The sequence below is a fragment of the Hyperoodon ampullatus genome (genome assembly GCF_949752795.1).
Source record: "Hyperoodon ampullatus genome assembly, chromosome: 16".
NCBI lineage: Eukaryota > Metazoa > Chordata > Mammalia > Artiodactyla > Ziphiidae > Hyperoodon > Hyperoodon ampullatus.
The window spans coordinates 31,747,403-31,773,760 of NC_136929.1; the positions used below are offsets into that span (position 1 = coordinate 31,747,403).

At 35.8% G+C, this 26,358-nt stretch overlaps 1 protein-coding gene and 1 pseudogene across 2 annotated transcripts in view; both read right to left on the reverse strand.

The window, feature by feature from the left end:
* The window catches only part of PIBF1 (progesterone immunomodulatory binding factor 1), a gene marked incomplete at both ends in the record, with an annotated part of 195,897 nt that overhangs the window by 106,398 nt on the left and 63,141 nt on the right, over positions 1–26,358 (reverse strand). The window contains one exon of the mRNA XM_079721965.1: positions 24,726–24,824. Within this exon, the coding sequence (XP_079578091.1) occupies positions 24,726–24,824 (99 nt within the window). The remainder of the gene's footprint in view (positions 1–24,725; positions 24,825–26,358) is intronic.
* Positions 6,057–13,998, reverse strand: LOC307065211 (rab GDP dissociation inhibitor beta-like; annotated as a pseudogene). The gene is made up of 3 exons: positions 13,959–13,998; positions 7,070–7,942; positions 6,057–6,524 (listed from the first exon to the last, which is right to left on the reverse strand). The product of its transcript is annotated as a rab GDP dissociation inhibitor beta-like (transcript).

The following is a 26,358-nucleotide window of genomic DNA, read 5'->3' on the forward strand; positions in this document are numbered from 1 at the left end:
CAGGCTTGAGTTCCTTAGTCCCATTTATTTGCCATATTTTTATTATGTCAGTGGTGTGTTAGAACTTCAAGTACAAGTCCTAAATCAATATCATAACCTTCATTCATCCATGAATCACCTCTGCTTTCAGAAAGTCTTATTTCTGATTATGAAATCATTGTCAACTCCACTATCCAAACTTTTGTAGGAGTCACTGATAACTGCCCCAAACATACTTTTAAATCTAGTCAGTCACTGAGTCCTTAATAGCCACGATAGCTACTGTTTAATGTTGATTATGTGACAAACTCTATGCCAAACACTAATTTAGTCTTCACAACAATTCTATGAGTTAAGTTACTATTACTGTCTTCATTTTATAGATGAGGAAACTGAGACACAGAGGTTAAATATCTTTCCTAAAGCATGCACCCAGTAACAATAGAGCCAGTATCATAAGCTAGGCAATCTATGTCCAGAAACAGTAATCTGAAACATAAATTATATTGCCTCTAATGTGTGCAGACCATAGGATCCACTTGTTTGTGAAGATAGTAGGATTGGGTACTCTTAGAGGATATTTGGGGAAATCCAAGAAATATTTAATGCTCCATTAAATGCATTAATGCACCCTCAGCATGATGTTCTTGAAAAAGACAGGTGCAAAGAGGCCAGGAGCAAATGGGAAATAAAATTATGACTATGTTATTAGCTGGGCTCATAGTGAAAATGCCAATTCAGAGGTGTCTGGTAGATGTGGATGGAGAATGAGATAGGTTTAAGGTTTAAGACAGGCCATTAAGCCCCAGTCCCATCTTAACATGGGCTAGCTTCTGAAGACTAAATACATCAGCGTGTATATACTGCCAAAGGCTGAAAATTGCAAGTGATCTCCAACCCTGTTTTTCTAGTCACAGGAAAAGAGGAAGCGGAAGAGCAAGCTGTCCTCATGATTTTGACCTTTTTGCTAGAGGCTACCCAACTAGAAACATGGCCCGAACAATGTCTTGGAATAGGATCCAAACATATTAGAAATTTCTTTTCTCTAGGAAAGGGAGTGTGGTGAGTAGAGAGCAGGGTAGAAAAATCTACACAAGTCACCATCCCCCAGCTGTATTTCTAAAACCAATTTTCCCATCTATTCCCTATGCCATCATACCAATTGAGGCCATGGTTACATGTCACCTGAGCTTCAGGTGCTCCTATTCATGGTATCTTGAATTACTCTGAATATATATACAGAAGTATATATAATATATATATATATAAAGTATGTCTATATAGATATATTACTGCCAAGTTAATCCTCTAAAATGATTTTTATCACATCACCCCTCATTGCTAACTGAAGAAATATAAGCCCTTTATTCTGACATTTCAGGCCTACCAGAATACGAAATTATTTATATTCTCTACCTAACTGTACACTCCAAATCAGTTGACTGACTTATCTGTTGTTTCCTGACAATCCTTTACTTTTTTTTTCTCCTACATTTAGGAAGGTTTGTAAAGTTATGGGACTGCTCTTCTCTCAGATCTGCATATCACAATTCATACTTCAGATGCTTGTCTCATAGACCACCTCCTCTAAAAGGTCATTCCCGCTACTCCTTTAAAATAGATAGGGACATTCATAGACCAGTATCGACTCCTTAAGATAGAGAACATTTTGCTTTAAAATATAAATATATATATACATTTATTCTTTCTGCTCTTTGGAAACAAAAATCATATTTTAAGATTTTTTTTCTTCTACAGTGTTATGCACAAAGGTTCAATGAATATTGAGTTGAATACTTTCTAGCCCAGCATAAGAAAAATTCAGAGAGCGATTTTACTGCCCTATTACTGTTATCATAGTCCACACTCCATCAAAGAGAAATCTGAGCACAGCATAACGTATTTTTCTCCACATTCTCCTCTGAAACTATGGGGAAGAGATATGTTTCTCTTTTGCTTTCTGAGGTTCATTGTAAAGTACGGAGTTCATGATGTTGGCTCCCATTTAAAATAAAAGGAAATAAGGCAAGCAGTGTTAAACATTTGGAATTGACAGGAAGGAAGCCTTAAGTTCATCCGCATATTAAAGAAACGAGGGAGGCAGAGAACATTTCAAAGAATTGTGCAATGGATACTCAAATTCTCACAGGGAAGAGGCAGTCACGGCAATTAATTTCCATTAGGTTCTATTATAAAATGGTCAAGGAAAATGAGTTTAGCTGTATGGAATTTTACTTTAGGTACAATTATGTAGGTATAAATTTGTAACACCTATCAGATAGTATTAGCAACTAAAAATTCTTAGAAGTGTTTATAAAATTATATCATAATTTTTATAAATAAAATTCATAAAAAGCAAAAAGTTAGATACCTTTTTCATAGTTCTATTCAAATGAACCCCAAGAATTACTATTGCTGCACTTTTTATTGAAAGCTTATAAAAAGTTTGAGCCATTAGTTCAACATTTCTCTAGTGCTATCATCAAAGACATATGTATGGTTTAAGAAGTCATAAACTTTAGCTATGTCTTGGTATACCTTAATTTGTAAATGTAGTGCTTAAAATTTGTGGGATGAGAACTGGTACATAAACTTGCAGAAAGGTTGTTAGAGCTTACAATTTCTTATAAGTGTAATGCTTAATATCTAAGGGAGCTATTGATAGTGGTGGGCAAGGGGTAGTTTCTATAATGAAAAGAGGCATTATTTACTATATTGGATAACACATATAAATGTAGAGTAGCTAGCAACATGGAAAACTGGCTAAAAAATTGTTTTCCTTTAGAAGCATTCAGTTCATATTTTTAATTTTCAAAAATTAGAGACCAGCACTTTAGTTAAACAACCTGATTTATATTTTACAAGTGCTATTTGGGGTCCAAAAAAATGTTTACTATATACAAATGATTGAATTTAATAACACATTTCCCATTTAAACATGTTGACTTATTTCTGGATCAATGCACAGTTTAACCAATGGCAAAAGTTGAGAAGTGAGTAAGAATAGACATGTCCTGTGGTAGCAACATACAGAACATTCCATTCTCATAAATGACAGGCTATTAACCATACGCTGATTTTCCTGTAAACTACTTTAAAAAACAATTTCAAAGCTAACATTTCATTGTCATTTACAGGTATATGAGTTCCTTTACAGTTTTACATACAGACAGTCTATCTGACTAGAATGATCTGGGTGCACCCTTGCCTGGAGGCTGGGAGATGTATTTTTTTGGGCATTTTCCATCTCTGTGATTTTGGACAAAAGGAATTTTAGAAATGGTAGGCATCATTACATTTGGAGTATCTACGAATATTCTAGCTAATAGAAGTTCATATTTGGGGTCCCAGTGAATTAGGAGAAAGCATCTGAATTCTAATAATAGGTATGTGGATGTCAGTTAAGTTTCACTGTTTGAAGACCCATTAACTCATCTCCTACTTTTAACAAATACACAGATTAGACTTTTCATTTGTAAAATAAAAACACATTGCCTTTAAGCTAAAAAAATCCATTCAAAAAATACATGGATATATATTTTAAAACTCACAACAATGCAAGGGAAATCCCAACAGTAAATTACTAATAATTAAAATAAACAGTAAGTTGAGGAAAGGGATCCCCTTCTTCAGAGAGCCTTGTAACAAGTCGAGTTATCCATCAGCATGAAACAGTTTTACGAGATTGTGTCAGAGATTGCTCCTAACCCTTTATCTTTATCGTACTGAATACAGAACAGACACAACTGAACTTTAAAAGTCAACTAACTGGATGATGAGAACAAATAATAATAGTTAACATTTACTGAGAACTTAAAGCTGTATAATAAATATCATTTAGTTCTGTGATGCACAGAATTATGTAATATATCAGTTATGTTTGCTCCTTCATTTACAAGTAAGACACTTTAATGGATAAAAGGAATTGAGAATATCCTCACATATGGTAACAATGATTTCTGGAATTTCTTCATATCTAGTAACAATGATTTCTATAGAAGGAGAAACTAAATGATCACATATCTGGCATATGCCATAGAAATAAACAGGTTACACATACATTTATTAAAACCAGGAAGGGCTAAAATTTTGCTGACTGAAAAAAATAAGTAGAACAAAAATAAAACATGAAAGTCATTATATTATTAAGGCATTCAAGATCTTACTTACTGAAGCTTAAATAGAGTAAAGCAAAATTCAATCGCTATATAGAAGAAAGCAATTATACGGTCTAAACGAAGTTAATATAGCTTAGCTTAAAGCTAGATTTTTACACTGTTTCTGTTGAAAACGTCCAACTCTGTTTCTTTAGCCCTTAATGTCATTGCCATGATGTTCTTAAAAAATGTTACTAAAAGTCATGTAGGATGTCTTTTAATTCATAATAAATATGCCACAACATCATATGGTACAGAGTCTAGAATCATTAAGGTGCCATTTGCTCAAGAGCAAGTAATTTGCTAAATGTCAAGTTAGTAGGTTGAAAAGATAATCTAACTTTATAGAAATTTAATAACTCCTAAAATTCGCTGATACCTTAAAAAGTTCTGGTTGGATAACTTAAAAATAAAATCATATTCCGATTGGAGGATCTGAATAAATACTAATTCAGATGACTTAAAAGGCATATGGAGTGGGTTGAATGGTGGTCCCTCCCCAAAATGTACGTCCATGTTCTAACCCCCTAGGACCTGTAAATATTACCTTACACGGAAAAAGGTTTTTTGCAGATGTGATTAAGTTAAATATCTTGAGAAGAAGAGCCTGTCCCGGGTTATTTGGGTGGGTCCTGAATGCAATCACATATATCCTTTTTTTTTTTTTTTTTTTTTTTTTTGCGGTACACAGGCCTAGCCGCTCCGCGGTATGTGGGATCTTCCTGGACCGGGGCACGAACCCGTGTCCCCTGCATCGGCAGGCAGACTCTCAACCACTGCGCCACCAGGGAAGCCCAATCACATATATCCTTATAAAACACATGCAGGGGAGAAGGTGATGTGCAAACAGGGGCAGAGACTGGAGGTGATGTGGCCATAAGCCAAGGAAAGCAAGGAATACCTGGAGCCCCAGAAGATGGAAGAAGCAAAGAACAGATTGCCCCTAGAGCTTGTGGAGGGAGCATGGCCCTATAGACACCTTGGTTTCAGACTTCTGGCCTCCAGACTATGAGAATAAATTTCTGTTGTTTTAAGTCACCAAGTTTGTAGTAATTTTTTATGGCAACCACAGGAAATTAATACAGTATCATTGTGAATTTTGTTGTTGTTGTTTTGTTTTGGTTTCCAGAGTTCGGCTTCATTTTGCAGTACAGAAATCATTCGGAGCCATTGTGAGACAGACATCATTGAAGCAGAGGCTCTGTCGAATCAATACTGCGTTGCAGCTTGGTCCATTGAAGAAGCCACACTTGGGATACAAAAGAAGCTCTACATTTACCTGCTTTATGATAGGTTTCTTTCCCTTCTGCTCTCATCAATTTTATTAGGTTAAAAGACAGTACAGAGGCTTCCTCCAAAATGACTCTCAAAGTCTGGAGTTTGGTTAGAATTGGAGGCCCACATAAACCAAGCTTGTGGCTGTGCTGCCTGGGCACTGTTATAACACGTGATGTAAATGAAAAGGGGTGGGGAGGAGTGAGGGATGCTATCCCTGATTACGGAACATTCGATTCTGAATCTCCTTAATGTCAAGAGGACAGATGGCACGCAAACTGTACTGACCCAGTTCTTGAGCAGCAGAAGCTCATAACCGTAAAGGTTGCACTGATTAAAAGATACAAATACTATATCAAGTTCTCTGTATCAGTATCACGTTTTAAAACTGATTCTTCACTAGAAAAAATAAGCTAGTATCGGTTAAATTGAACAGAATGTGGGAAACTGCCAGTTCTGAAGAGCCACTCCATGAAAACAAGTTAATACATGATATTAGAAAGGGGAGGAATATTTACTGGTACAGCGCTCTGCAATCTCTCAGTTTTGATTACAAAAGCAGGCCTTACAATATTGATTTCATACAACATGCATCATTTGCCAAATTTTAAGTTTGTCCTAATTAGGTGGTAACATGTACTACTGTCAGTCTTCCCCATACATGTCACTTTTCTTCTGCTTCATTTACTCAAAGTCAAACTCAGATCCCATCATCCTCTTATAGATGTCCTTAATGTCATCACAGGTCATCTCAAAGTGAGTTGTTGCATCATACGTACGGGTTATAAAGATCTGGCTTTCTGTTCCCAAATCTTTTGGTACAAGGAAGTCACTGACGCTAACGAATTTCTGCTCAGTTGGTTCCAACAGCTCCAGAGCTGGTCTGATTTCTTTCTCGGGTTCCTTGGTCTCCATGGTTGTGCCAGCGATGGCAATGTACTTGCCCTGTGCTGCCACATTGTGTGCGGAGGAGATCATGCAGACATAGATATCTGACTTCTGGTTGATTTGGTACTGTGGAATAATGATCTGGCAGGAGCTGGCGTTGTTGGTGTTCTTGATGGGGTGGCTGAGGATCCAGATGACTCTGACCACCTGGCCCAATTTTCTTTTCTTTTCTTTCCATTTTTTTTTTTTTTTTTGTGGTACGCGGGCCTCTCACTGTTGTGGCCTCTCCCGTTGCGGAGCACAGGCTCCGGACGCGCAGGCTCAGTGGCCATGGCTCACGGGCCCAGCCGCTCCGTGGCATGTGGGATCCTCCCGGACCGGGGCACGAATCCGTGTCCCCTGCATCGGCAGGCAGACTCTCAACCATTGTGCCACCAGGGAAGCCCTCTTTTCTTCTTTTTTAATAGTTATTTATTTGGCTGTGTTGGGTCTTAGCTGTGGCATGCGGGATCCTTTGCTGCAGTGCATGGGCTTCTCTCTAGTTGTGGCACATGGGCTCAGTAATTGTGGTGCTCGGGTTCTCTAGTTGTGGTGCTCGGGCTCCAGAGAGCGTAGGCTCAGGCTCAGTAGTTGTGGTGCGTGGGTTCAGTCGCCCCATGTTATGTGGGATCCTAGTTCCCCGACCAGGGATTGAACTCGCATCCCCTGTGTTGGAAGGTGAATTCTTAACCACTAGACCACCAGGGAAGTCTCTGGCCCACTTTCTCTACTCGATCACAGATGATGGAGTAGCTGGGATCACAGGTGAGCTTCTTACAGCGAGCAATCTCTCCTTCAGATTTTACACCAATCACTTTTCCATTTTGCATAATGATTTCTTCAATTGGTTTATTCAGCACGTATGTAACTCTGTAAATAGCACTTAGCTGTGAAAATCCTGTGGCAATTCTCCAAGGCTGCAGAGTGGATGAAGGTATGGGCTTTTGCCATATCTTGCCAAAGACTCACTGTAAAGTTTAATCCTGTTAATGGTTTCACAACATGGTTGATATAAATAGTCATCAGTTCTGTAAAGTGCCAGTGCATGACCAGTAAAACCTATAACATCTTGGCCCAAGTCAAATTTCTTATACACCTCTCTCATTGCCATCTTCCTAGGATCAATGCCCTCAAAAGTTCTAGGATAGTTCTCATCAAAGTTGGCAACATACACCAGGAATTTTCTGAATCGACGTTTTTCAAACGCCCCATTAGGCTAGATGCCAGGGCTTCTGCTTCAGTGGAAGGAGCCTTGTAGATTTTTCCTCCTTTATAAACAAATCTCCCTTCAGTCGCTTGGAAATCCAGATAGCGAATGACCTGTGTAAAAAGCAGCATCTTAACCAGCTGACCATTTGCCATAAGGAACTTGGGAATTAAGTCAACATTACAGTCTCTTTCCCTCCCCATTGATGCTGGTGGTGCTCCGGGTATTTTAAATCTTTTGTATAAATCTTCCAGTGGTGTTATAGACGATGCACTCTCTCCTCCCTAATATGGGTTTCTATCCATGTGAAGAACTTTCTTTCCATTCACTGACATTATACCTGACAGGATACATTCCATCAGGCCGGTGCCCAGCATGATCATGTCGTACAACTCATCTTTAAAGTGTTAGGGACTTCCCTGGTGGTGCAGTGGTTAAGAATCTGCCTGCCAATGCAGGCAACACAGGTTCGATCCCTGGGCTGGGAAGATCCCACATGCCACGGAGCAACTAAGCCTGTGTGCCACAACTACTGAGCCCACGTGCCGCAACTACTGAGCCCATGTGCTGCAACTACTGAAGCCCATGTGCCTAGAGGCCGTGCTCCACAACAAGAAGCCACCGCAATGAGAAGTCCATGCACCGCAACGAAGAGTAGCCCCCGCTCACTGCAACTAGAGAAAGCCCGCGCGCAGCAACGAAGACCCAACGCGGTCAAAAACAATAAATTAAATTTAAAAAAAAAAGTGTTAAAAAGAATAAGGCACAGTGTAAACATCATTATGATAAAAATTAAGATATTAAAATCGTTAACAATGGACAGCTTGGTCAACTGAAATCTGCCAGAAGATTCATAAGATTTACAGGATTGCATAAATTTATAAAAGGTAATTATTAAATACTTATCAAGAGTTGGCAATATGTAAAATTCTCCATAAAGTATTAGCTTTTACAAACATTCATGTAGCACCAGTTATATGTCCAGAAATGTATTAGGCTCCATGAACTATAATAGAAAAAAAGCCTGAATGGTTTATAGAAACTAAACTACTACCTATTATATGGGTATTAAAAAAGTTAATACACGTAAAACACAAAAGTGCTAGGCATAGTAAGAGATAAATAAATATTAACTTTATTATCTAGAATAAATCTTATTTTTTCTTAAGTATCTTCTATCAATAAAAAGATCCTTATGCTACAACTTTTTAATATAATATTAAGAGGGTTTATGCAGTAACAAAATTTTTAAAAGCTTAACTATCTGATTTTTATTCATGGCAACCATTTTTTTTATTCCTCTAAAACATACACTTCCAATCAATCCTGTTTCCTTTTTACTGAAAGAACTTTTCATAATGACTGAAGTACTGAAGTATAATTTAGAAGCAGTCTCTAAAAGTGGAAGTAACATTCATCTAAATATGCCTGCCAAGTTTAAAAATGTATTAGGAGTTAAATTGAAACATGTTGAAAATGACTCATTGTGGACCAGAATATACACAGTAGGAAATAAGAGCTCATTTACAAGTGGGAGAAATACACTCACACTTCAACTGTGGTAATTCTCTGGACTTTCCTTCCAGTAAACATCATATTTTAAAATAATCATGGAAAATATCTTACTTTTAACTGAAGTTTTTATGAGTTGATTTAGTCAGCTGGCATTCCAATATTTTACACATATCTTTTTTGGGACATGGATATATTTACCAAATGTAAATCTATGAATATTTCCCCCTAAGCAACAGAGCAGCAGCCTATAAAGAAAGCTGTACAAACACACACACACACACACACACACACGCACACACACACACACACACACACTCTGTGATTCAATTCATATGTATAATGACTGACCACCTATGACTCTGGATTACTAAGAAAGCATCTTAAAAAATGTGCAGATATATAATAAAGTGTTTTCTTTCATTTACAAACACAACGTTATTGATGAGTCACCAGGAGGACATGTACTTGAGTTCTTTTTCTAGTAATACTTAGATATTTGTACTGATTCTATCTACTCTCTCCGCTTGTGACGCAAAATTACACATTTCTGAGGCAGCTGGCTAGATTTAGAAAATATCATAGACCCCACTCATCCCCCTCCACCCACTTCTGCAAAAAAGAAAAAAAAAGGTCTGCAAGATGAATGACCTGAAACCTTGATCTCACTACCACACGTTCCCTCTAAGCTAATTAATAAGCCACATACTGAACTGTATCTTTGATCATAACTTTAATGTGACCCTTAAGCTGAATTCAGTGAAAAAGTGCTTATGAATTAACAACATGATTCCAGTTTGTTTAAATTTTCTGAGCTTTATTTCCTATTTCATCAATTATTTATTGATCAGGAAGTGTAGTAAACAGTTCATTATAGTAACTGTTGGCACCCCCCTTTATCTAGGAATTTTACTTAGAAACTATCCCTACCCTCAAACCATGTTTTAAATGATCCCTGGCAACAACGAGCAGTCTGGGTGTGGGCTTTAACCGAAAGTGGGACAATCAGCACTTTCCCTGTGACAAATTCGATGCATAAATGCTCTGGAGCATCTCTTCATTGTGTATATATCGTCATGACAAAGGGAGTCTCAAGATCCTGAATTATTAAAACAAATTTTAATAAATATTTATTGCAGAATAGTTTTAGATCCTGTGTTATTTTTCATTTTATTTTTTTCATCTTTATATATCCAGAGTCACTTATTGTGAAAAGAATATAGTTTAGTTTTTGACCCAAACTGTATTCCTTTTCTTGTATAATAGTGAGTTCATCACATTTACAACTGTTGTCAGAAAAGACACAATCGGTCGTCTGCCGTCTTAAGAATTTATATTTTCTATGTTTTGCTTCTTTGTTGTTTGCTTTGTTATCTATCTTTTGTTATAAGGTCTGTGCTTTCTTTTTTCTTCCCTCTCCTCTGGCAATATACGAAGGATATTGCCTGTTTTCAGTTTAATTAATGTTTTGTTTCCTGACTAATATGTTTAAATAGATATTTCTTGATAAAACCACTAATTCTTATGAAGTTTGAGGAAATTATAATTACACAATCTTATGTATATTATATACACACTATTTCCTCTTACCATCAATTCTCTAATTTTAGTTGCAAGTTGCTATTTTTGCCTCTACTTATGCTAAATTTTTATGTTGTAATTTCCCCATAACAATTATGATTACAATGTGTTTTGAAAGCAGAATGACAATAGTTATTGAGATTTAATTTTACATTAAATATTCACTGCCAGTTCTTTTATACCTTGACATCTCAATTCATGAGGGTTTTTTTTTTTTTTTTTTTTTTAATGAGTTCTTTGATTCTTTGGTTAGTGAGGTTACCATTTCAAGTAGGTTTTTCAGGAATGCCATGTGGGTAACACGCTTCCTGAGTCCTCACATGACTAGTGAGTTTTCATGACTCAGGAGGCAGAAAATGTCAACCCTCACATAGTCTCACTTACCTGAATCACACTCTTGTTTTATTTCTCTCAAATAATTGTTACTTTCTAAAATTATCTTCTTTATTTTGTCGCTTATTTATATGTGTTGATTTAAACCATAGGAACGTAAATTCCATTGAGACAGAGACCACTGTTAAATCTTCAGTCCCAGTGTTAAAAGTGCTTGCTCAAAGCAGGTTGTTAATAAATACTGCTAAATGAATAAATAAAGTATAAAGTTATGGAGGAGAAACTTAAGCTCAACCTGTATTTTTTCCTTAGCAAATGACTTACTTATCCAGCCCAGATGCTTCTAATAATGTTCCTATTCAATAACTGCACTTGGATTTACTACATTGCTATTTCCCATCCTCTTCACACCACCCAGAATGTGGTGAGTTCTGATAAATTTCAGAAAGAATTTTCTTTTATTGTATCTCTAAATATTTTTTTCCTCTTCCATTTTGTTTTCTTCCATTGACACACTAATTTTCTGAATGTGGATATGTGTTGTCTGTTCTCCATGTCTAATACCTCCTCTCTAACCATTTGCATCACTTCTTTGTTGCTTTTTCTTTTCTTTTTTTGATTTGTTTCTGCTTTATAAACCCCCCTTTAATTCAGTTTTCTGGATCTCCCTACCCCCTTTTTTTCTTTAATTCCTTTGTAAGTTTTGTATGTCATTTTTCTATGTAATTTTTTTCTTTAACTTTGCCAGTCGCCTTCCATCTTATTCTTTTGCAAAGTCTTTGGTTTCAAAGAGTCTGTGCTTTCTTAAATTCTTTTAGTTGTGAATAGGTTATAATCTATAAAATCTTTCTAGATTCCTAGTATAGATCTTTCAAAATGTTCTCTTTATCTTCTGCAGCTTTTATAGGACTCCTGCTGTCTCCTTCCACTTAAAAAATATTTATATATATCTCATACTTGTCTTCCCTGAAACCCCCCCATCACTTAATAATCTTTGAATGAAGGCAGTTCTAGCCAAGCCTTCATTTTGCTCTTTCCTGTTTAACAAAACATTGTTTGGATTGTTTCATAATCCAACGAACTAGAGGACTAGGAAAATATTATCTGATCAGCAATTTCCTTGCTTAAAGGCAGGGAGAAAGCTGAGGTTATAAGAAGTTAGTCTGGAAGCTTATGCTTGTATTTTCTCCAAATACTTTTACCCATGGTCAAGTTTATGGGATTGGAAGTTTATAGTTCTAGTCTTGTCTCTCATATTTTGTATTTATTTCTCTCTTTCTGGGAGAGTTAGTCATATTGGTAAAAAGTCAATTTAGACTACAAATTTCATCATAACCCCTCAGATTTTAAATAACCCCCATTCAACCTATGGAACAGCAAGGATTCTTCTCTTCAATTTATTTGTTTTACATCTATTTGGTTTGCTTTAATACAAACCCCATCACTCTTGGTTAAGAATCTAAATCACACCAAAGGAAAAGAGATACAGCACAACTAAACAGGCTCTCCTCTAGCCTGGCATTCCTGCAGATATATGATGGAGAAAGAGGTTGAAATTTCCAGCTTTTACCCCTTCACTTTAGGGCTAAGCTGTCTAATATAATAATAGCCTGAAGCCACAAGTAGCTATTTAAATTTAAGTTAATTAAAATAAAATAAAATATATTTAGTTTCTCAGCTACACTAGCTAAACTTCAAGTGCCCAATGTGGCTGGTGGCTACTGGGATAGGGCAGATAAAGAATATCTCCATTATTACAGAAAGTTCTACTGGAGAGTGCCAGGAGCTGCACAGAATTTCCTCTATATACTATCCACCTCACTGTACTCTACATGCTAAATTGTAGAGTGTTCTGGTTACACTGTTTCTGACCAAAATTCTTTGAAATTTATGATACCATATTGAGGCTTCCCTTAGTTTCCAATGAGGATGAGAGTATCTTCTTCATTTTATTTTCATCCATATAATATTCAAACAGAGAAAATCCTAAAAATGCTCTTACAAAATCTTCATTTTTAGAAGTCCTCCATCAACTTAACATTTCAGAGTTCCCTTAAAAACAAATTTTTCTTTAAACCATAGGTTAGAGTTTCCTAGCCTATGATTTTATGCAATACTGGCTAACTTACAGTTACTTCCCTGTTAATCACTGAGAATGGAAGGAGGGATATCAAAATGGGGTATGTGACAGGTTCAAGGTGCTCAATTCGCTAAATTTATTTACTGAATGAAAGTGTGTCTAAAGTGTGAAATTTGAAGAGAATTACGCACTGGGTTCACTGAGAAATCTAGGTTTAACCAATCTGATTTAACCAATGACAGGTTAAGAATTAAGTAAAAAGCCTGTAAACATTTCATCAGTAATGTCCCTCTAGGTTGATCTACTAATCAACATTCTTTGAAACTGATATTTAAGCTGCTTTCAGTTCATCACTTTTTTACAGTGTTATTAATTTCACAATTCCCATGTGTCTCCAAAGATATTCTTAATCTTAATAAAATGTTTTGCTGAAATTGAGATACCTTCTATCACGGGCATTCTTCTCTAGAAGTTCTAGTAAATACCTCAAAAAAAAAAAAAAAAGAAGTAAAAGTAGTTTGTCAAGACTTAATAGTTAACTAATGGTGACTTCTGGTTTTCACCATTTCCATTTCTAAATGCTCACTATCTGTTTAATAATCTGTTTTAGAATGTTCATAGTGGGCTACATTCAAGTTTACTGATGTATATAGTTCTAGAATCTTTCCTCTTCAGTCTTTCAGAGCATAGGGACGTTTGTTTATTTCCTGTCTTCTGGCCTTGGTCTGATAACAATGTTTTAATAAGATAACCAACAGTTGCTCAAGTTCTTTCAAATCTTAGGGTACTTAGGGTATTAGCCTTCGAGAAGAAGCTTACATCTTCTTTGAGATTACTGGTTAAGGCACCAAGAAGGGCACAGTGATAGACAGTAATAACTAGCATTTCTTTAGAACTTATAGCTTACAAGTGTTTTCAGAAGCTGTTGTCGTGTTACTCAAACACATATTCGATGAATGGATAGCTTAGGATTATTTGGGGGTTTTGTAGGAAGTACACTAGATACTAGGAGTAGAGGGAGGCAAAAAAATACATCTTCCAAAAAAAAAAAAAAAATCTCTCCAGGTGACTGAAATTCATCTAGATTTGGGAACCAGTGATATAGTAAAATGAAGATGAGTCCTGGGCACTCTTTTCAGCATTCGAACTGCCTTCATAATGCAAAGTTGTAAGTCAAAATGAACATGGTAAGCTCTAATCAACTGAAATTGATATTTGTTGAGAATTACTTATATCAAAGACACTGAGTAGAGGCCTTACCTTACTAGAGAAGCAAAAATGGGGAAGAGAAAATCTCTGACCTCAAAAAAAACCCCAATACTTCAGAGGAAAGACTTGTAAACAAACACACAATTATAATATAATGCTAGAAAACAGAGAGAAGAGACTTCAGCATTTCTGACAGGAAGTTAAGGTATGCATAGAAGACATGATCACGGATTTCATTCTTATCAAATGAATGGGTATCTACCTAGCAGATGAATGGTAAGATACATGAGCAAGGGAAGAGAAAAGGTCATTCTTAGCAAAGAACCCATATAAAAGGGTGAGGAAGCACCATACACTTACAGAACTTGAAGAGATCCATTTGTCTTGAGTAAATGGGGGAGAATCAAAAGAAATATCTGCAACTGGGAAGATAGGCAGGAAGTCTGTGAATGACCCTAAGAGCTAATAAGCTGTGTGCTGTATGGACGCCGTTCTGCTGAATGACATAATTAGAGTTCTGAGTTTTAGAACAATTACCCTGGAAGAATAAGTGATGAAAATAGGACTAAACTGAAAGCGGCGAGATAGTTCAGAGACTATTATAAATAGTTCAGGCAAGAGAAAAGAAAGACTTGACTAAAGCAGTGACACCTGGGATTAAGAGGCGGGAAAAGATTAGATATATTTAGGAATTAGAAAAAAACATGATATTTGTTTAAGTGTTCAGAGAGGCCTTCCTGGACTATCCTATCATGATATACCCTGCTGGAGCCATTATTCCTCCTCACACAATCTAGTTCATAGCAATCATCAAAACACATAATTATAACATAATAATTATGAATCTGTTTGTTTATTTTCCATTTACCTCAACTGACTCTCAGCAGGGGCAACCTCCCATTTATTGATTTATTTATGTACACCAACATCTAGCACAGCAAATGGCACATGGCAGTTATCAATAAATAACCTGTTGGTTGAATAAATGGGAAGGAGAGTGAGGAAAAAAAAGTAGTTGTGAACCACCAGCTTTCTTGTTCAAGTGTCTGGGCAAATGATGATGTTAGTCAGGATGCAAAACTATGGCAGGAAGAACAGGGCAAGAGGATTAAGCGAGGGGGAAAGATGGAGCAACCAATTGAGAGGTTATCGTACACAATTACAGCACGACCCCAGTCAAGAAGTAACGAGAAGCTGACCCAGGATGACTCCCAGCAGGAGTGCAGAGGATTTTAGAGATACTATAGGGGTAGAAGCTATGAAATTTGACAAACCTACACACAGGAGCAAGGGGAAAGGATTATTATTCTGAAAGTTCAAACAGAAAAGACTTAAAAATGGCAGTATAGTTTACTGACTTGAAGTCAGCTGAAGCCACATTCTGTTTTGGGAAGAGTGAATGTGAGAGGAAGCTGAGTTTGTTTCACAAATACTGAGTTTAAAGTCCCAGAAAAACACTGAGATAAAAATGTCAATCACGTAGCTGGAAATACAAGTTTACAAAACACAAGGAAAGGTATGGTGTGAGTTTAAAAACAGTGTTGATCATTCCCTTAAGTGACGGTTAAAGCTGAGTAGAAGAGATCCCAGAAGGAAGAGACATATATGTGTATATGATCCAACATAAAAAGAATCAAATGTCATGAAAACAAAATAGAAAAGAAAAACTGAAGAACTGTTTCAGATTAAAGGAGACTGAAGAGGCGTGATAACTAAAAGCAGAGCATAATTCTGGACGGGATGCTGTGCCAGAAAAAAAATTGTTATAAAAAGATATCATTCGGACAACTGACAAAAATGGATAAAAGTATTATTATCAATGTTGTCCTGAATTTGATAAGTGTACTGTGGTTATATAAGAGAATATTCTTATTCCTAGAAAATAAACCTTGAAGAGGCAAAAGTATATGATGCATTCAGTCTACTAAACTATTCAGAAAAAAAATAACGTGTGGGGTGAGGGGAGAGAAAGAGAAAGAGAGAGAGAGAATAAAAATGATAAAACAAATATAGCAAAATGTTAAAAAGGGGTGAATTTAGATAAAATATATAAAGGAGTTCTTTGCATCATTCTTGTAGCTTTTGTGCACACATGAAATTTGAAATAAGAAGTTAAAAAAGAATAAGGACCAAGATAGAATGCTGGAGCACAGCTTTGATTTCATAAAATCAACAGTGAATTGATCGCCTGAGAGTGACGGCCATTGAGAGTTAGTCAGGATTGAGGAGAGAAGAGGTTTAAGTCAGTAGGTATGAAAACAGCCTTCTCTACATCAATTGTTCCACCTAAACAACAAAATATGCTGATAACTCTAGTTTATTACTGTATAAAGATGTTCTGTCCCATGGACTTGCAGGTTAACAATACTGGCATCCATCAAATTCTCCTGATATACAGTAAATATTCTTTTTGGCCACAGAAGCCACCAGTCCTTCTTTGAGAAGTCCTTCTTTGAGAAAAAAAGACTGACAGAAAACAATATCTAATTGCTTTGTGTATGTGTGTATTTTGACGCGCTGCACAAAAATATTCAAGATACATTCTTCTGCAAAAAATTTATTTTCTAAGTTTCATGAGGTTTTTCTTTCCCATGTGGAAAATAATGGGAATATTAGAGACTTTAGTTTATATTATGTTTGAGAACATGAATGAAGAATGGTTCAATTATAAATACAATACACATCTCTGAATTTATTCATAATTAAATAAGAAGTATGTGGCAAAAAAAAAAGATACATTCTTTTGAAGTGGAGGAGAATAGGTGTATCACTTCAGAACCAGTAGTACCATTTAAGCCCAATTATAAGCAACAAATTATCCATGAATGGTTAAAGGACTCCCTGGGTCATTGTTTCTGGTGGGGCAAGGAATGTCAGATCAGACCAATACCTAATAAAGAAAAAGGAAGATAGATGAGAGGTGGATAAAACAAAATCTATACATTGTGACCCAAATATGGGTGTTTCTTATCTGTTCCTTTCAAAGGCTTGTGTCTAGACTGAAAAGGAACAGATATTTTTCACCTCAGCAATAAATTTCTTAATGCTTTCATGTACGCTACGTTATGTACTACTATTTCCAAAGCCTTTATTAGGAAAGGAATAGAGTCAATTGTGGTAACTTAGGATGTAATGAGACCAGCTTGAGATATCCTATGTAAGTGGACAAATATATGTCAGATGGAACAGCAGCTTAAAAGCCAAGAGAAATCTGAGAGCATGGGGCTAGACTATTTCAATATAAATGAAACAAACCAATAGGCAAATAGAACATTTTAAAGAATAAGAGAAATCAAGTAACAAAAGATAATCTTATAAACTGTGAAAAATCATTAGAGTAGCTTATAATTAGAGTATTTTGCAAATTTTCAAAGAAAAAATCATACTAAAAATTATTTAAGAAGCATGAATTTCGTGTATATTTTTTCTTTCATAAAGAGGTATGTCGAAAGAGTAACTTAATATAGAATTGAGAATCAAGAATTTCTGCATTCAAATAGCAATTACGATGTGAATTACTTTATGTAACTATGAAATCTAAGAATAATATGAATAAAATTATCACAGAATTTATTAAGTAAACAAAGTTTAAGTACAGTACTATAGCTTTTATTTCAAATCTCAACATCCTTTATCCCATTAAGTTTATATTGAAAATGACACAAACATTTACTTGCCTGCTGAAGAAGGCAAGATTAAAAAACCGGATAAACAAAGATAAAACAGTATAAGAATATGACAAAAGGTAGAATAAAAGCATGTCAAAACTGTTCTACTCTTGGGGATAAAGCACTGAATGGAAATTTAGGACAGCTGGCTGCTAAATCAAGCTTTAAACTAGCCCAGTATAACATAAAACTCAGTCTACTCACTAGATCTATTCCCCCTTACTTTTGTCTTCTAAGAGAAAAAATGAGGACAAAATTCTACTATTACCAGAGAAGCTGTAGGGATTGAAAACATAATTTAAGTAATTATGAAAGCATAATTTAAATAATATTCATTTAAAAATACTTACAAACTGAAAAAACTATTCCAAACACATCAAACCATAGTTAAAAAAAATTAAAACAACTATAACTGAAAAAAAAGCTATTAAAATTAATTCTGGATTACAAGCTAACACTTTAGATTCAAACATAGGTCTCTTCTGTAGGATCCCACAGATGTAACAGTGTATTCAAATTTATTCTAGTCACACTGATTGAGTTTAAAAATTTCCCCTTTGTGGCAGAAAGAATCCTCAGGGTGCTTACAGAGATTCAAAGCAACAGAACGAGATAATAACTGTTCCTGTTCATGAAAGCTGGGTATTTGTTACTTACTATTAAATGAATTGTTGGACTTGAATTGGGACATACACAGGTCTTTTATATGCCTGAGAAAAGTCCATTTCTTTGTAGAAAATTAAAGTCCTTCAGCAAAAAGCCTTTTTCATTCATGTTTGAAAGCGGCATACTACTTCCCTACATTTCTCTTTATAATAACACAGGTTGTTTGATCATTAAATGAAGCATTTGATAAAGTAAAACTTTCAACAAAATGAAAAAGTTGAGATTAGTTATACCTGATTAGAAAATTGTGTATAGACATGTCTTGGACTTTACTTAAGCATGATTCACAGAAATCACAATGCATGTACAGATTGAAACACATCTGTTTATTCTGATTTTGACACAAAGGAAACCAGAATCACACACCTGAGTATTAAAAACTCAACCTCTGAAAAATAAAATAATATTTTTCCTTGGGTTTCAGTATATACAAAAAACATACATGATATGCCCAAAATATTCTTAGGCAATATACACCCAAAAAAAATTCAGTGGAGGGACTTCCCTGGTGGTCCATTGGCTAGGACTCTGCACTCCCAATGCCGTGGGCCTGGGTTCGATCCCTGGTTGGGGAACTAGATCCCACATGCTGCAACTAAAGACCCCATATGCCGCAACTAAAGATTCCACGTGCTGCAACTAAAAGATCCCACGTGCCGCAACTAAGACCCGATGCAGCCAAATAAATAAATAAATATTTTTTAAAAAATCCAGTGGATATTTAAAAAATATATAGTGTCTTTTTCAAATAATAGTCCTAAATACTAGGTTTTTATTTTGAAACAAACAAAAAACAGGAAAAGTGAACTGCAGAGATTTATAAAATACACTCAAAAACAGCTTGGGTTCACCATTCCCTTTACATGGTAACTTAACCAGTGTATCAACTCTTTTGAGCTGTTGTTACAGATAATTTCAGGATCAAAAGGGACTTTAGACTCATCAAGCTACCCACTTGATACTTCGATCCTTACAAACACAATCCTACTGAATGCCTGGCCAGCTGATGCCTGCACACTTCTAATGATGAAGAATATACTTGATGCCAAGGCATTTTGAAAATCCCTATTAGAGAGCTTATCTTTACCCTCTTCTGTAATGTTTACTCAGTGGTCCCAATTCTACTACTTTAGGCCTGACCACGTGAGAAAAGTACACTTCATATATCTGTAGACAGTTATAATCTGACACTGTAGGACATTTTCTAATCTTTTGAATATGTTTGGTCATTTTCCTCTTAAGACCTTTGGTTTAGAGCTTGGGTGCCCAGACCCAGCATGATTCTATAAATAAGATAATCACCAATCACATTCTAGATATAACTTCTGTTACTGTAGAATAGTATCTCCATATTAAAATCTTCCAAGCCTATACAGACATACCTCCTTTTATTGTGCTTTTGCTTTATTGAACTTCGCACATGCTGCATTTTTTTACAAATTGAAGGTTTGTGGCATCAAGCAAGTCTATCAGTGCCATTTTCCCAACATTTGATCACTTAGTATCTGTGTCATATTTTGGCAATTCTTACAATATTTCAAACTTCTTCATTATTATTATATTCATTATGGTGATCTGGGATCAGTGATTTTTGCTGTTACTAATGTAATTGTTTGGGGGCACCATGAACCATGCCTATATAAGATAGCAAACTATTTATAATGTTCTCTGAACTATCTTCCTATTATCAGTTTAGTATTACTTTCATTCCTCAATCTTCTGGGGTAATTGTTCTAAAACTGAGAACTCTGATCATGTCATTCAACAGAATGGCATCTAGACTGCATAGCTTAGCATTTAAGGTCATTCACAGATTCCCTGCCTATCTTCCCAGGCTCTCTCCCTCTCCTTGGGCCTCCCTATTCCCTGAGACACAACAATACTGGAATTAGGCCAATTGGTACCCCTACAATGGCCTCCAAAGTGTTTAAGTGAAAGGAAGTGTCACACATTTCTTATTTTAAATCAAAAGCTAGAAATGATGAAGCTTAGTGAGGAAGGCACATTGAAAGTCAATATAGGCTGAAAGCTAGGCCTCTTGTGCTCAACAGTTAGCCAAGTTGTGGATGCAAAGGAAAAGTTCTTGAAGGAAATTAAAAGTGCAACTCCAGTGAACACAGGAATGAAGAAAGCAAAACAGCCTTACTGCTGATATGAAGCAAGTTTTAGTGGTCTGGATAGAAGACGAAACCAGCCACAACGTTCCCTGAAGCCAAGCCTAATCCAGAGAAAGGCCCTAAACTAAGTCTCTTCAATTTTTTGAAAGCTAAGAGAGGTAAGGAAGCTGCAGAAGAAAAGTTTGAACCTTGAAGAGGCTGGTTCGTGGGATCATGAAATTTAAGGAAAGAAGTCATCTCCATAACATAAAACTTAAACACAAGGTGAAGCAGCAAGTGATGATGTAGAAGCTGTAGCAAGTTATCCACAAGATCTAGCTAAGATAATTAATGAAGATGCCTACAATAAACAAGTTATCAATGTAGATGGAACAGCCTTCTATTGGAAGAAGATGCCATCTAGGACTTTCATAGCTAGAGAGGAGAAGTCAATGCCTGGTTTCAAATCTTCAAAGGACAGTCTGACTCTCTTGTTAGGGGCTAATGAAGCTGGTGACTTTAAGTTGATGCCAATGTTCATTTACCATTCTGAAAATCCTAGGGCCCTAAGAATTGTGCTATATCTACTCTACTTGTGTTCTATAAGTGGAACAACAAAGCCTGGATGACAGCACATCTGTTTACAACATGGTTTTACTGAATACTTTAAGCCCACTGTTGAGACCTACTTCTCAAAAAACAAAAAAGATTCGTTTCAAAATATTACTGCTCAATGACAATGTGTTTAGTTAACCAACAGCTCTGAGGATAGATGTACAATGAGATGAATGTTGTTTTCATGCCTGCTAACACATCAATTCTGCAGCCCATGGATCAAGGAGTAATTTCGACTTTCAAGTCTTATTATTTAAGAAATATCTTTAATTTTTTCATATGAACCATAGATTTGATATGTCTGGTTAAAAAAAAATCCTGCTGTAAGATGAATAATGTTTGAGGATCTAATGTATAACATGGTGACTACAGTTGATAACACTGTGGTGTATAATTGAAATTTGATATGAGAGACCTTAAATCCATAAATGTTCCCACACACACACACACACACACACACAAAGGTAAATATGTGAGGTGGTGGATGTGTCAATTAACTCCATGAGTGGGGAACCCTTTCACAATGTATGTGTATATCAAATCATCACATTGTACACTTTCAATACCTTACAATTTAATTTGTCAATTACACCTCAATAAAGCTGGGGAAAAAAACCCTATGAAGATTCGAGAAGCCACCACATCAGTAAGAAGTTTAAGTGTCCACTGGTCAGAGGACTGCCAGGGCTTCCCCTCCAAAATAAAGGATAAATGACTGCATCTTGTTTATCCCTCCACCAAGAAAGAAGGTCAATAATCCCTGGTTCCAGTAATGGGTACCCGAGACACATTCCTATCTCTCACAACCTATGTTGCACAGTGGGTAATAAGAATATTCCTGGAAGCCACTGATACTCAGAAATGGCTAGCAATAATTTAACTGTAAACAGAAGTGACTGCAAACCACTTAATCCAAAGGCATCCCTAACTCACTTACCCTTTCCAGGATCCCAAAAGGCCTGTGCTACTCCCATACCACCCAACACAAGAGAAAGTTAGAGTGTAGATTAAGCAGAAAAAAATCTTGCTGGTATTTTTATTTGGATGCCATTAAATGTACAGTTAACTTAATAGTGAGCAAGATAAAATAAAATTTGTTCTCCATCTACACCATACCCCAGAATGAACTCTGGACGGATGAGAGGTATTAACATGAAAAATATAACTATAAAAATTTATGTGGAAGAGTAAATGTACAAGAGTAGGCACAAGCACAGCCACAGCAATTCTGAAAAAGAATCTTAGAGTCAGCTGGTCAAAATTCACTAAAAGTTTTTGAAATTATTGACATGAACTGTAATAAGTTTATAGAGTAATTAAGGAAAAATTAAATTGTGGGGATATCTAGAATCCTACTTTTTTGAAATCATCTAGCAACATTATAACCCTAAGCATGGGGATTTTCCCCTTTACTTTAATATTATAGCTCAAAAAACAGATAAGTACATTTAGCTGTTTTAGGCATTTTATTAAAGTCCAAGCTTATTTTGAGTTTTAGATTCCAGACATTATTCTCATTTTTTCAATAAATCCTTGGTCCTATAATGTGCTTTAAAGTTCTGAGCACTAACACTATTTGCTGCTCATAGGTTATTTCTAGTGTGTCTAGAAACATTTTCTTGTTTTCCTTCTTTGTCCTGATTTTAAAACTGTCCTAATTTTTTAAGGTTGGATGAAAATTAGGCTCCAAATAAGCAAAGTTTTACTATCACTTCAAGGAATTAAGAGAAAAAATTCCATTAGTTAAAGCAGGATTAACTCAGCAAATTTTTCTATAATATCAATAATTTCTGTAGAACTACTACGTGCAAGACACTGTTCTAATGTGCTTTACAAACATTAAATGACTGAATTCTCCGTAATTCAGAAGATATTAAAGCATCGCATGGCTTTCAGGATAAATACCCAGTTGCTAGTGTATGAACAAGTAGGATAAGAAGGATTTTAGATTCAGAGTGTAGGACATTACAGAGCTTAGTACAAGCAGCCAATTTTAAGGTCACATTTACTATTCTTCTCTCTCCAAACTCACAACCACATACCAAGTTAGCAAGTTATGAAATTTTGCGTGAATATAAGTTCTGGTTTACTTATGCTTTCTTTTAAAGCTTGTTAGTTGGTCCATAAATATTATTCTAGAGCCATTACTAAATATATCACATTCAAAAACAACAACAAGGTGCTAAGTAAATCTTTAGTGGACATGATATAGATTTATAAACGAAGGATTATACATAATAAAAGATAATTTTAAGATAGGTTGCAACAGCACGCTAATAAAAGCAGCTGGTTTATAAATGTTTAATTTTATATTAAGATCTTTAGAATTAGACATACTTTCACATTATAGAAAATATTTCTTCATTATTACATTTATTAGAATTTCTCCATGAGTCAAGTTTATAAGGTTGATGTGAATTCAGAAGTATAACAATTTGGACCATTCTAAAAGATTTCGACATTCTAGAGGATTAGCAATAGTTTAATTATGCGAAAACTTGCTTGAATTTTTAGTTCCATGTATTGCTTAAACCACAAATTAATCTGTAATCTTCATTTAACAATGAAAAGACCCATTGAGATTATCTTCAAAGTTTATTTTCAAAGTTTACCAGTATGTGAAAGATACATGAAAACTTTTCTGTACTATTTTAGCAACTTTTCTGTCTGAAAGTATTTCAAAATAAAAAGTTAAAAAAAAACAAGGTAGGGCTTCCCTGGTGGCGCAGTGGTTGAGAGTCCACCTGCCGATGCAGGGGACATGGGTTCGTGCCCCGGTCCGGGAAGATCCCACATGCCACGGAGCGGCTGGGCCCGTGAGCCATGGCCGCTGAGCCTGCGTGTCCGGAGCCTGTGGTCCGCAACGGGACAGGCCACAACAGTGAGAGGCCCACATACCACAAAAAAAAAAAAAAAAAAGACTTGTATAAAAATGTTCATAGCAGCTTTATTCATGATAGCGCCAAACTGAAAACAAACTAAACGTCCATTGACAAGTGAATGAATAAACAAACTGTGGTATATTTATGCCCAGCAACAGTAAGAAATGAACTTCTGATACAACATAAAATGGATGAAAACATATAATGTTGAGTGAAAGAAGCTAGACACAAAAGGGTACATACTGTACAATTCCATTTATTTTTAGTCCATGAAGAACAAAACTAAGCTATGGTGAGAGAAATCACAAAGTGTTTGCTTCTTGATGGTTGGTAGTTGAGACTGACCCAAGGGGTATAAGGAAACTCTTCTCTATCTTGTTTCAATATATGCAATTATTACATATGTAAATTATTACATGTAAATTATACTTCAATGGAAGTGAAAATTAAACTTCTATTAGAAAAATATATTCTAAAAGAAAGAGTAACAGGAACATAAATCGAAGAGTTTTAACATTTCTATTTTCAGAATGCTTACCTGTCTAAGAGCTGATCATGTTTTTCTAGAGCATTCTTTTCAGCCATCACTGCTCGGTCCTTTTCAGCCACAGCATTATCCCTCGCTTCTCGGAGGTTTCTAAAGTATAAATGTACACTTCAATTATTCTGACTACACAAGTATCCATCTTTTAAAGACTCATAAATGGGCTTGCTTGGAATTGGACTAACTGATAATCTCAGGGACAGCCTAAGGGTTGGTGTCCCACAGTGTATATTATACAAATGTGCCTGGCTTGGTGAGTTTCTCTAGCAGCACACAGCAGTGTAGGTACAAACATGGTCTACTCTCTAAATGTCATACTACCTTTCTCCACAATTCTTCTCCACAAGGGTCGAAGGTAGGGTAAACAGTCTGTATTTATAGCAACTCATTTAATCCTTACCATAATCTAATGAAGTAGGTATAATTACCAACATATTACCCACAAGAGAGCTGAGGTTTTGAGAAGTTAATAAATGCAATATAAAATGTTATGAGGGATACAGAGATCACAGGAATCCAAATGGAAATGAAGTTTGGGACAAAAGCAGGAGAACAGCTAAACTGATAGACCCTGGGTCTCACATGGAGAGGAAGGAAAGAGAAGGGAACACAGAAGGACTGAGATTAGGAGAAAGTAAGGGACAAAGGACTTGAAGTCCTGATAAGATAACTAACAGATTAAGTGGGAGTGGTTGTACAGGCAAGATGGAAAACTAGAGATTGCTGTCGGAGAACAGTGATTCAGAGGTAGAGTAGTGTCTTCAGCCCTGGAATTTTAGTTCATAAGATGCAGGGTGTAATATTAGAGTAGCTAAATGAAAGAGCTGAGATGAAGGTCAATACTCATGCAGGGCTCAAGGAAGTATGAGGTCATCCACTTACAGTGCTGATGACAGCAGGAACTGAAATTGACAGAACGATACATTGAGTGACAGTTAAGGGGAATGTCCAAAAGGTGGAAGGTAACAATAGTGAGTAATTAGGAGTGATACAGACAGATATGGGCCCTCAAAGATCAAATCCTGTTTGTTTTTTAATCAGAGTGGACGTCTGAATCAAGAAAAATACCAACAGTAACTCTTCTTTCAGAGAGTCACTTAATTTTTTTTGAAAATCCTCTTCTCTAACAGAGTTATAACATAAATAAATTTGGAGTATAACATAAATGATGGTGCTCACTTAATCCCTACAAATCCTTGATGTTATACTTTCCAAGCTGCTTTACAGCTGAATAAACTGAAGTTTAGAGGGCTTAAGTCCCTAGGCCCAAGTCACACAGCCTAAATGTTAAAGCCATAATTTGAGCCCAGCTATGTCTTACTCCAATGTGAGTGTTTTTTACATCATATCAACCTATCTCCCATAAAGAACTGGATTGGATATTAGAATTTGGTTTTTATTACTGATGGAGAATGGCAGTAGAGAGCCATGAAAATCCACACAGTTTGACTAAATCTATCTAATAACTATTAGATAGAAATATGTAGTGGTCATACTTGCTGTGCCAGTGCTCAAAGTCATCTTTTGTACGGTGATGCTAACAACAATTTTAAAACTTAGAATATGTCAGCCAATAGAGATTCATCAGTAAAATAGCTTATGAGCCAGAAATAAAATAATTTAAAAA